The sequence below is a fragment of the Melanostigma gelatinosum genome (genome assembly GCF_949748355.1).
Source record: "Melanostigma gelatinosum genome assembly, chromosome: 15".
In the NCBI taxonomy this organism is placed as follows: Eukaryota; Metazoa; Chordata; class Actinopteri; order Perciformes; family Zoarcidae; genus Melanostigma; species Melanostigma gelatinosum.
This window is the reverse complement of record NC_136648.1, coordinates 3,301,896-3,314,479: the sequence shown is the minus strand read 5'-3', so window position 1 is coordinate 3,314,479 and position 12,584 is coordinate 3,301,896. Positions and strand designations below refer to the sequence as shown.

General features: G+C 46.4%; 1 protein-coding gene across 9 annotated transcripts in view; it reads right to left on the bottom strand.

Moving 5' to 3' along the window:
• pard3ab (par-3 family cell polarity regulator alpha, b) overlaps nucleotides 1-12,584 on the bottom strand; it is a 191,504-nt gene that overhangs the window by 107,651 nt on the left and 71,269 nt on the right. For 7 of the 9 annotated variants that reach the window (XM_079284636.1, XM_079284637.1, XM_079284643.1 and 4 more), the window contains exons 6-8: nucleotides 2,972-3,063; nucleotides 2,424-2,543; nucleotides 940-1,023 (exon numbers count right to left, since the gene is read on the bottom strand). In XM_079284636.1, the coding sequence (XP_079140762.1) occupies nucleotides 940-1,023; nucleotides 2,424-2,543; nucleotides 2,972-3,063 (296 nt within the window). The remainder of the gene's footprint in view (nucleotides 1-939; nucleotides 1,024-2,423; nucleotides 2,544-2,971; nucleotides 3,064-12,584) is intronic. The other 2 variants (XM_079284640.1, XM_079284641.1) reach the window with 1 other exon arrangement.

Sequence of the window (12,584 nt, the reverse complement as noted above, 5' to 3'; positions counted from 1 at the left end):
CATACTCTAAATATTCTTTCAATAATGCAAAGCACCTCCGTGTAAATGTCAGCTTTGAGCGATGTCGTACACTCAACTCTCCTGAGCTTTTTAACTGGATTCTTGTAGCGACTATGAAAGGCTGTATGACTTGGACAACAACGCTCCGAAAACTCACTCGCTGGGTAAATTTAAACCAGATGTGAAATTCCTCTAATTCCTTCACAGTTTTTTTTCCAGCTGTGTATGCGTGCTACAGAATATGTTGCAGGTGTGTGTGTGTGTGTGTGTTCAACGTGTCCTTTGTATCATGTAAAGCTGATGTGACAGCAGCCGGAGAGAGAAAGATGACGGTCACCTGCGAACCCTAAACAAGCATGATTGATGAGTGTAAACTGGCAAAATGGCTTCATGATGTCAACCCTGTGCGTGTGTGTGTGTGTGTGTGTGTGTGTGTGTGTGTGTGTGTGTGTGTGTGTGTGTGTGTGTGTGTGTGTGTCAGTCATTGGGTTTGTATGAGTGATGAAGTGGTTACATGTGGGCATCAAAGAGGAATGTCCGGTATGCATGTGTGTGTCTTGCGTGTCTCATGTGATGCAGCACACTTCTCTCCAGGTTGGTTGCAATTGTTTTTTGTATGTGAAACCAAATTCAACAAGTGTGAATTCATTTTGTACAAGTCTACAATAAGGCTGACAAGTTCTACGCTGAAGGGAGAAAGTGGGACATTGGGCTCTGCGGAAAAATCAGACCAACAACTGAAAAAGTGAAAAGATCCCACAAAACTAGTCTCTCTTTAAACACAGCTCGTTAAAGTACAGAACTGTAAATGTACAGACTAATAGATAGTTTTCAATAAAACACCTTTCATACCAATCTTTACACAAATAGCAAGTTATTTGAAAGGGTCTCTCTCAGCTGTGTGTAAGGCCCTGTGGACTCTGCTCTGGGCAGCGTTACCTGCGGTCCCTGCCACTGAAAGGCACCACGTGGATTCCCAGCGGCCCGCCGTCGTTTGACACCTCCACCAGTTTGACTATGTCTCTGGGAGACGGTGACGGATGGCAGACGGAGAGACCAGGGTAGGTGGGTGGGTGGGGAGAGGAGAGAGGAGAGAGGAGAGGGGTGACACCATGTGGGGAAAAACAAAACAGGAAAATGAGATGATGACGACAACAAAAGTGAAATAAAATCAGAAAGCAAGAAGGTGTTGGAGGAGACTGACAAAGACAATAAAACAGAGCAATCCAAATAAATCAAACTCACATAAGTAATAACTAGGAACACCAAAACCCTCACACACACGTCAGGCATCAGGAGACACTGAGAACGGTCTTCAGGGATGCACTTGAATTGAAAAATGCTGCAAAGGTTTGTTGGGGTCGGAGAAAAGCTACAATGCTACAATGATGCTAAAGTCTGACGTACGTGTTGAAGACACTCATCGACAGTGTAACGCTGTCCTCCTTGTGTCACATCGTCTTCATCCTACGTGCTGCAGACGTGCGACTGGAATGCGCCACAAACGGCTGTTCAAAGCGGTCAAAGAACAGGCTTGGTGCCTGAAGCTTGTGTTGTTTTTTCTCCTCTTTTGTTTCACATTGCAGCACGTCAGAAAAAGACACGATGTGTTTGAGTTCAAGTCGAACGCTTTGACTTTTGACGTTTTAAGGTGTAAATCAGTTCTTGGTCCAGGAAACGTGAAGCTTTGTTACGACTGTTGATGTGCAAACTGAAAAACAGCAACACACTTGATAATAATTCAAATTCAGAGCATATCTGTGATCGAGAGGTTGCCTCCACACGGCTCAGAATATCAGTTAGCAGCTAACAGTGCTAACAGCGCAAAGAACTGTAACAGTGCTGACAAAGGTGACTCGGGATTGAACAATATAGGAATTTATTGCTGATCGTGATAAAAAAGAGTTGATCATGGTGAATTTTAATGATCGAGATATGAGTCGCCATGAGTGACTTGAAAAAGCGGTCTAGCTCGCTGTAACGGTAACAAACAGGAATTATCAGGGAAAGAACAGACTCGCACAAAAGTGCTATATATATTATACCGGCGGCGCGGCTGTCAAACATCTAAACACAGGCACATTTTACAAGATGCCAAATCTAATCTGCCCACAGCTTTGATACAATGACTGTGATTAGCTCAGGGAAAATGGGCCCCTTGTTGACAACTAAGAGGCGGGGGGGGGGGGAAGCCAGAGTGTCTGGGAAATCATAGGAATAATAACAATACCATACCTGCATATTAAACTGGAAGCATGCAACAGAGCAAAATAACAAAACAAAACACAGTCGTTAATAACGGGAGCTGGATGGGTTAGTGCGTGGGAGAGCTCCGATGGCGAGACGAGGATCATTTTGCCTCCACAAAAGAGAATTATGCAAATCACAACGCGGGGTTGAAATGAGATTTTCCACAAACAAACCTGGATGACAATACAGCACCTGCTGGTCTACCTCCAAAGTACTCATTATGTAGAGAAAGGGAGGCCAGAGCGGCTGGACCCAGAGCGGCTGGACCCAGAGCGGCTGGACCCAGGTCAGCGCTGAAGGGGAAAACGTTTTCTTCTTAGTTTTGGCCATCGTTTCCTGTTTGATTTTAATTGAGCTCTTCGGGTTAATTGCAGGGATCTGGGAACACGGCAACACGGCTGTCTGAGCGACATCCGTTGAGTCCAACGTTATAATTACTGAAACGTTGGCCAAGACTACAGAAGAGGGACGGAGTAGTAGTTCTTGTAGGGTTATGCAGGTGTGGAGACATTAAAATGAGTTTCATTCCAAATGTATTTGGGGGGAAAAAACATTTGCACAAACACGGATAGTTCAATCTTCAATGAATGTGCAAATGTGAATGTTCAGATTTATTGATTCTTAGTGAGAGAGAAAAGGTATGACCGTTCCCATTTTGGAATAAAACTGTCATCGAGGAGGCAGAAAGTGGGCGGAGCTGATGCACGACCGAGGGACTTACTCTAGTGACCTCACGGGGGTGTGGTCCATGCAGGAGTCGGCTCGACCGACCGGCTCGATCCGGCCGTTTTCTTCGTCTCCGGCCTCGTCCTCCTGGAACAAAGCACAGAGGAGCAGAGGACGAGTGAGATGTAACCCCGTTCTTCAGGGTGACACGTCCTTTCAGAAGGAGCGGGTCTGAGCGTCTCAGAACCACCCAACCCGTTACAAACTCAAGTGTCTTTCAGGAGCTAAAACGCAGGCGTAGCCGCTGACCCGACGAAGCCACGGCGAGCAGATGGGAGGTGGTCTGCCACAGGTGTAAAAATACATGCCCCTTTAAGAAAGGTATCGACAATGACATGGCCTTTGTTCTCCTCTGGTATCCAACAGTCAAACGGACACTCGGTCTGTTTGAACACCGGAGCCGAGACTCATGACACGTACGCACAAACACGGGCCGCTGAGAGCAAAGTGGAGAAAAATGAGACGGTCATTAAAATTTCAGAGCGACACCGGAGAGGAGAGGAGAGATGAGCGAGCAGCAGCAGCAGCCGCCGCCGCCTCATCATCAGTATGAAAATGAGCCTGCCGGTTGCCATGGCACTTTGGGTGCCAGGAGGACGTACAGCTACAGGGCAGGTGTGTGTGTGTGTGTGTGTGTGTGTGTGTGTGTAATCTGTATGGATTTACAATGCAAACTGTTTATTTAATCAGCCAGCAGAGTTTTAAAGCAGCCAACAAAGAGGGACTTTAACAGGTCTGGACTCATCTGTGCTCGGTGAGTTTACTTGAGTCATCAACAAGAAAAAGATCTTTTTTAATTATATGTTTTAAGTTGTTGTCTGTTGTGTTTTTTTTCTCACAGATGAACATATCCAATGTGTCCTGTGCAAAGAAACAATAAGCAATGTGCACGAAAGAGCATCGAACACTGGTCATCTCAACAGAGAGGAAAGACATTTGCATCATAGAGGTGTTGAAACGCTCTGTTTTAGCGCCCGTCTCTTTAAGCCCACCCTCCTGAAAAAGCCTAGTCTGCTCTGATTGGCTGGCAAGAAAAATATGGTGCACCTTTGTAAAGGTAGTTCTCAAATCCACGGGTGGAGATACTCCGATGGGGGGGGGGGAATACTTTGTTTTCTGAACCAGGCTGCCCACGTTAAACACCGACTGTGTTGTTGTATGTCACAGTTTGTGGGTTGGGACACCAGATACCCAAACAACCCCTGGCAAGGGAACATTTCCATGGTATGTGCCCTTTTAAATGAAGAAATGCCGTCACTCCACCCGCTCTTATTCAGCACTTGGACAAACAATATGTATATAACAATGTATTCCTGTATTATCATTCGAGGACTGTGGGCCACGACTGCCTCAATACAAAAAGGACATTAAATTGCTCTGCTTTGATGTCCTGACAACAGCCTGAAAGATAAAAGTATATGTGGAAGACTATAAAGAAGACAGACGGACAGAGAGGCATTTCTCGGATCAGTGGACAGCAGCGCTGCATTCCAAGATCTTTTACGGCACCATAAAGGACTCAAGATATGAGCACTTATAGCCACAAATGTGTTCTACCATGAGGTGCAAGCATAAGATGTATTTACTCGTACTGTGTGGACTACTTTCTGTTCAATGTACGGAGGACGATCCTGATACAAGACCCAATCACACACATTCTAAAGCACACCGAGGCCAGATAAAGACGGAGAGAGAACAACTCAGAGTCTCTGAAACACATCTAACACTGTTCAATATTTATCAGGAGACGGGGGGGACATCAGAGAGGGAGAGGAGTCGCTATCTGAGGAAGAGCAAATGAGATCGGCATTCATCAGAGCACACTGAGGCATCTCACAGACCCTTCATTTCAATACGCACCATCTCAGAGGAAGCTGGCTGCACACTGACAATTCTATTCCAGACAGAGACGGTGTGTGTGTGTGTGTGTGTGTGTGTGTGTGTGTGTGTGTGTGTCAGCGTGCAGCAAAGATAATAAAGGAGCGAGCAAGTGATGGAGACAGAAGTAAAATAAGAGAAACAAACAGACAATTATAAATGAGAAAGTGTGCGGTAAACAATGTCTTTACAGCGTTATATATTCATTTATAGTCGCTGCCGTGGGTCAATAAATCCAATCAACTCCGGAACAATATGATGACAACAGCCTCCATCTACTGCAGCGGTTTGCTTTTTCTCCATTTCCCCAGAACTCCTGTTGGTAATTGTCCAAAGACAGATGGCGGTTTAAACAGTGCAGACTGCTGCTCGTGTGGTAGCTGCGTGTTGTGGAGGTGGAGTTTGCTTGTTGTCATTGAATTGCATGTTTCGGAGTACTCAAAGGACTTCTCATCCATTTTGGCTTAAAAAAAAAGTCCTTTAACGGAAAATTTACAAACAAAATCTTCAAATGTCAAAATCCAGCGGCTGACTATTTTCCTGTGATATGATGGAACGCTTCAGAGCAGCTACCAATGGACCTTGTGGGGAGAAGCTGATGTTCCAAAGGTCTGCTGTCATGAAGGTTTTAGGTGCACCTGCTCTGAAGGAGTGACAGGCTGCTCCTGTTTCGTGCTCAAGAGAATTGGCTTCCTAAAAGTGAAAAGGAGTGACGTAGAGACGCCGTATAAGGCTCTGGTAGCAGCAGCGAGCTGTCAATCACCGTGTAGCCCCGCCCTAAAGCATCCCCTGCTTTATGGTCTGTGTGACTCTAAATGGACCATAATGTACCAAATGAACATCATGCTGTATTGAAGAAGACTTGAAACTAGAGATTGAGGTAATAAATCAAGAGAGAAGTAGAGTCATTTTCTCATACAACCAGAGGAGTCGCCCCCTGGTGGACATTAGAGAGAATGCAGGTTTAAGACGCTTCCGTATCGGCTTCACTCTGCAGAACCGGAGGTTGCCGCCTGTTTTATCTTTGAGTGCAGATGGATGTTTGTGACTTTTGGTGTTCCTGAGACACATAATGCCTCCGATCACGGCCGTCTACCGGTGGACACCGTCCTGTGTCATGGCCCCGCTTGTTTACGATACACCTACGCGGTACTTTCAGTCAAATGGAGCACAGCATGATTTATTCATGCTCACATGTAGCATGGTCTCTTGTTGGTTATGTTTACATGACCCATGCTAGCGGGCTTTTTTAAGGGGGCTTTGCTAACATACGACACATTTTGATATCTGAGAAGGAACAAAATTAAAAAACTATGCGGTATCAACTGTTCAACAACACATGCTTCTTCCCAGCATTAGCAACAACTAGACCAGGGTCTGACTGACGGATGGACCAATCAGCCTCTCTCTTCAGCTTCCCCCTCCACCGTCCAGAAGCAGACACTCAACCCAACCACACCATCCAGACGCGGCCCATTCCCGTCGCTGGGAGTGGGCCGGGGCGAGCGGAGAGATAGATGGTCACATTAATAATTTAGGGCTGAATCGCGGGGTTAATGGCCAGCAGGGCAGACAGGCCGGCAGGTAGGAGGGCGAAGCGCCGTTGTGTTTTCCAGCCGAGTCATTGTTTGTTTCCTGGACGTGGAGGAAGAGAGGCGAGCGGGCAGTTTTCACGCTCGGGGCTCATTAAAGATTAATAGGAGAATCCATTGGGGCCTGTCCTTTCTATCTCTCAGACTAAATGAAGAGGTCTGCGACTACAGTGTGTGTGTGTGTGTGTGTGTGTGGGGGGGGGGGGGGGGGGGGTGGAGAGAGTGAGTGGAGTAATGCTGCACTTTAATGAAGTGCTGCCCGCTCCCCTTTCCTGCAACTTTGACCACGCTGTCACATACAAGCTGATGTGGATGTGTGCACACAGACACACAGGCTGTTTGCAGAGATGGAGAGAAGCTAAAGAAAAGAAAAAAATCTTTGGTTGAAGAAATGCAAACGTTTGTCATGTTGAAAAAATCTCAAATGTTGCATCAACGTTTAAAAAAAACAATATTTAGTAAAGTAGAGTAAATATAAAGAAAGCTGTGGCTTTGTGCCTGGATTCTATGTTTTCTCTGAAACCACACTCAAATTTCAAGACACAAATCTGTTTAAATATGAATGAATTTTCCTCCGGAATGCTCGTCGTTAGATTTGATGCCAGAGTTGCCGGTCTTCAGACTGACAGCCTCGGTGAAAAGGCTCGACGGGAGGAGATCTACAGTGATGCAACTGTGAGAAACGTCGACGGCGGCAATTAAGTCAAATCAAAGTTAAACTAGAATCATCGCCTCGTGGCTGTAAGTCGCCGTTAACCGGTCCAGTTGCAGTATTGCACGATTCATGTCCGTCAAAAACACGATCCTGAGATATTGAGGCATCAGAATGGGACGGACATCTTTTATTTGTATTCTTTGATGACGTAGCTTCACATTTAAACTAGACTTTTGACAGTTTTAGACTATTTTAGGTCGCTCGTCTTGAGCCAACGTCAAGTTTGACTTCTTTCGAGAAATCTTAAAAAAATATCTATATATATTCCACCGAATAAGGTAAATTCAATACTGGTGGCTATTCGTAAAAACACAAACATTTGAGTCGTCTCTGACTCGAAGAGTTTGAACGTTAACATCTCCAGCATGTGTGTGTTCCATCATGTTTATGACCTTTCAAAAAGAGGGTGAGCGCTAAAGATAGAGAATAACTGAGGATTTATATTTAGTGATGCCTGCATGTGCACGAGCAACGGTGCACCTCAAGTATTGATAGAAAACTATGAAATGTGTTCACATCAAAAAGGCACTTTAGTCTTTTGAAGATCTCAGAGGCTCATTCCTCTCCTAATGACAAACACACCAGCCGGGAGGAGAAGGCGTCACAACTGGAATCCACATCGGATCCACGGAGAGGAGACACACAGCCCGTCACTGTGCCCTCTCCAGCAGGGCTCCACATGTCCACGGCCGGATGAATCACTGAACCAAACTATAAATCAGCTTTAACCTCCGACCTGAGGACCACGACGCACCATCTGTCTCAGAGTTTGGAAGCAGAAGGGAAAGCTGGATGAGACTTGGAGTTCAGCTACTATTCCACATTCTCGTCACATACAAATACAAATTTAAAAAGACAAACTTTGTTTAGCGTGAAAGAAAAAACCCTCTGATTTAAAACAAATGACTTCTCCGAGGTTGTCGGCATCAGCCAACCAGTCAAATTGCCGTTTTCATCCATGTCTGTCCAAAATGTTTGATTATTTTGTATTAGACATCTGTGGTAATCGTCGTACTTATTAGCATGTGAATTCTTGAATTATGGCTTTGACCACCAAATTCTGATCAGTTCATCCGTGAGTCCTGAGTTTGTGCCAAAAAAAGATCTCAAGACGTTGGCGCGATATCACGGTTTTGAGAATGGGACAGATGGACAACCCAAAAACATGACTCTCATAAAAAGGCATACAAAAAACAAGCGCAGAGAACAAAAAAAAACCAGACCAGTAAAAAGAAATAAAAAGCTAGAGACAGCTTCCGGGTCAGCGGTCGCACCCCGCTCAGGAGGTGAGACAGCTCCAGGTGTCCTCATCCAAGAAGCACTCAGAAGGGTCAGCGCCGCCCGCCCGAATGAACGCAGACACATGTCGTCGTGTCGAGAGGGACGCGATGATCAGACGTCACCGCACGCCAGCTTGTGTCTTATTTACTGGGTCAGTCACTGAGGCGAGAGACTCTGCTGGTGCCGCACGGTGTCGGGTGTCAGGCCGACACCGGCTGTGGAAGAGAAGCCGTGTCTCGCCTTCAATTTAGCCGAGTGTTCACTGAATTCAGCTTCTGGATTTCTGATCTCAATCAGCGGGGAGGGGAGGGTTTGCATAGCGATTAAACGTGAAAAAAACAAACAAAATTTGAAAATGCCATCCCACATCTTACTGAGAAATCCAGGTGTACTGGTTTCAAAGTTTCTTGGGAACAAAGAGTCCTGATGCCCCCCGATAGTGTTGATCCTGCAGAGCACAACACAGTCCCATCTGTCGCGACAGAGAGGCGTTTGATTAACGTGACGCTCCGCGCGAGACCACGATGCATCATTAAAAGAAAGCTTTCAATCACAGATCCCCGCGCTAATTCAATTAGTCTCCTTTGAAGACACTTTGATAATGGGATCCAGACGGGCCGACGGCGTCGTCAATAACTGGAGCATTCATTGAGCAGACGGGACGTTATCAGAGTTTATATCATCCCGGCTGCCGGTCAGAAGACAGGTTATTAAATCTGGATGAATAGTTTGAGGGAGATGTTTTCACAGTAATATACTGTATATATTGGATGACACACCGGCGTCGGATCGGTATCGGTGTTCAATGTGTGATGATATTGTGGCGGAATGAGAGAAAACACTTGCATAGAAAACCTTCAATAATCATATTTACAGCAGCAGGTTGTGTTCAACGATCATATCTACATCACGTACGGGTGCAATGTTCACGTGTCCGCATAGCTCCATCATGTTGTCCTGCTCAGATGAAGCTCCGCATACTGTCTGTGTACATCACTGAACTACCAGAGGCAGCAGCAGTAACAGCTTGAGCTGCCAGCACTTCCTAAATTACCGCGGTGCTGCCGTAGCGATCCACTTAATTCAACAGCAATTTCTGCGATCCAATTCAATCAAAGCGGACGGGGCTGGCGGATATCACAGCCGCGAAATGCACATCGCAATTTTCTCAGAAATAATAGACAATGGCGGCTCATCAGGAATGGAGGCAATTTCAAAACTCATATTGTAAGGAGCCCCCCCCCCCCCCCCCCCCCCGGAGAGCTCAGTCATTGTCACTCGAAATGGAACTGCAGAAGGTGTGAGCGACTCTTTGATTCAGCACTCCAAGAAGGGAGGAGAGAGAAGACTCCTTCTGGATATTTAATGGAGATATCTTCTACGTAAAAACACACTCGGAGATTAGTGAGGAGTGTTTCTCTTGAGAGCGCAGCGGAGACGGAGTGAGTGACGGAGAAACGAAAGACGAGAGAGACAAAAAAAGGGAAAAGGTAGACCGACAGAATGACAGAGAGGCTGACATCAAGACAGGCGATTACACAGGGGAGCAGAACGCCACGACGAAGCTAACGGCGCTTTGAAAACTCACAACTCCAAACCTGACGGCATTCTGGGAAGTTCTGTGGTTGTCAGAGCAAAACAGAAGAAAAACAGGTTCGAGTTTGTCGAATTCCAGACTTTTTCTCAAATAAAACAAACATACGACTCTAAATACTCCAGATACAAGCAGCATTTTCTAAAACCGTGACACTAAACTTCTTGGAGGCATAAAAATAAGTCAACTTTGCAGACTAGTTCTGCATTGTGTGGTTCCATCAGCTGTATAAGAACTACCGTCGGTGCGGTCTGCACCTCGTGGTGCACTCAGTGTGAGCTACAGCCAATCACACAGCTTGTTACCCGACGCGCCGTTTACCCGAGACCGGACTCCAGACGGAGCCGCTGTTACGGAGCAAAGTAACAGAGCAAACCGCCCCTCTGAGGGAGCTGTGGGCATCACACACACTGACGCAGACTTGTCAGACTGAAGGCCATTATTATACCTCTGATGCTCCAGATACAGGAACATATCTGACGGTTTCCTGTTTGCAGGATTTCATTGTCAGAGCACACCGGGCCTCAATAATCAGCTCTCTCCCTCCTCCGTCAGATCCCTCCGATTCTCCTCCGATAACAGCCGACACCTGCCGCCGCCATCCCTCTTGTCTCGTCTTTGATCGTTTCATGGACCTCTGATAAAAAACACCCACTTCTCCGCTCTCATCTCCTTTCACCGGCCAATGTCTCCATCTCTTGCTCGTTCTCTCTGCGATAGCGATAAACCGACGGAGCGCAGCAGATTTACCAAACTGAGATTCTAATCTTTGATTTGGGTTTCGAACCTTCAAACATTTTCTGTGCCTCAAGAAGTGGGCGGAGTTTGAGGAAAAAGAGGTCCCATCTGTTCAACCTGATCAGGTCTATTTTTAGGTGTAATTAGATCTTGGTAGCAGGTGATGAACAGAATATGATGTGTGAGAGAGAGAGTGAGAGAGAGAGAGAGAGAGAGAGCGAGAGAGAGCAGGTTGCACCCCGAGGTAGATATCCCCCTCAGGGGCCAAACTGATAGAAAGCCTCAAGAGGAGGGAGAGCAGTCTTTCATCTCCCTTTTCCTGCTCTCCTCACCCTGTCTCTCCCAGCTGGGGATCTGGGCTCCCACAGCTCTCTGTCATATTAAAACCAAAAGATCAAAGGACGACGTGGAGCGCATGTGGACAGCAGGGAGGGGGGGGGGAAGGGAGGGAGGGAGAGAGAGCGAGAGCAACATTTCATGAGACTTGTATGCGTGGCTCTAAAAAGGCCGATTGCTATGTTTACTCTAAACTTCTACCAGTGTTGGATCAACCGGTTTGGAGCGAATAAACCTCCACAGCCGGGGTCAGAAGTCGGTATCTCAGGCTCGGCTGTAATCGCTGTAAGCTGGAACAGAAGTAGAGGTTGTGAAGCGGATACAGGACCCTGGCCGTCTGACCCATGTGTGATGGAAACATGGGGAGGAATTAGTTTCAGTCGGGCAAGATTTAATTGTTCTTTCACGTCAACTGGTGTCGGCCATGTTTCATGCTGTCTGGACATTAAGACAACATAATTATAATTCTGTGAAGCCGGCAAACAGCAGAAACAGCTCCTCGGCCAAGTGAGTTAGAGGTAATCGATGAGGAATTCAGAGACAACCTGTTGCCTCCACGGGGCTCTCCACGTGGCAATGGCTGAGCCGGCCGCTAGCAGCTAGCAGCTAACAGCTAACAGTGCTAACGGTGTTTTAAAAAATGACCTGAAGTTTTATTGGATTTTGCAGTTTCCAAACAGCTTTTCTAATGTCACACTATGAAAATGCGGTTGTAATATTTTCATTAGGTCCTCTATGAAATGTCTCAATGATAATATCTACATGTGCCCGTATTAAGACACTTACAGAACAGAAAGTTGAGGAAAAGAGGAGAGGTGAGCGATGGGAACTGAAGAAAGTGTCGGTCAAACACAGATCACAGAGGAAGAGTGATAGCGGTGAGTAACAGAGAGAAAGAGTAAACCGGGTAACGACTCGACGGACAGAATAATGTCACAGAGGGAAGTAAAACGTGGAGAGAAAAGAGAGAGGGAGTCGGACTACAGGCTCACAACAGCAAGGTGGCTGCAGATCAACACTGAACCGCTCTCACATCTGCAAACACCAACGCACACGGCGACGGTATTTATCTGCACACCCATTCACACTCCAGTGACAGAGCAGAGAAACAGAAGGACACACACACACACACACACACACACACACAAACCTGTCCATCTCAGCTCCACAGCAGCACCTACTGGTCATTGGTTCAGGATCTACACTGATCCTGCTGCTGCACTTTCATCGGTCGTATTACCAAACACACACACACACACACACACACACACACACACACACACACACACACACACACACACACTGATCTCTTGAATCCTCATCTGCTATCTGGATCTGGTGCACAGACCTGCATATACAGAAAAAAACAATTCACACTAATTGTTTCACTCGTCTAAACTTGAACACATCGTGCACGCACTTACAAACACACACTTCACAACGAGTCTGAGGTGATTTATGAGTGCACGGCTCA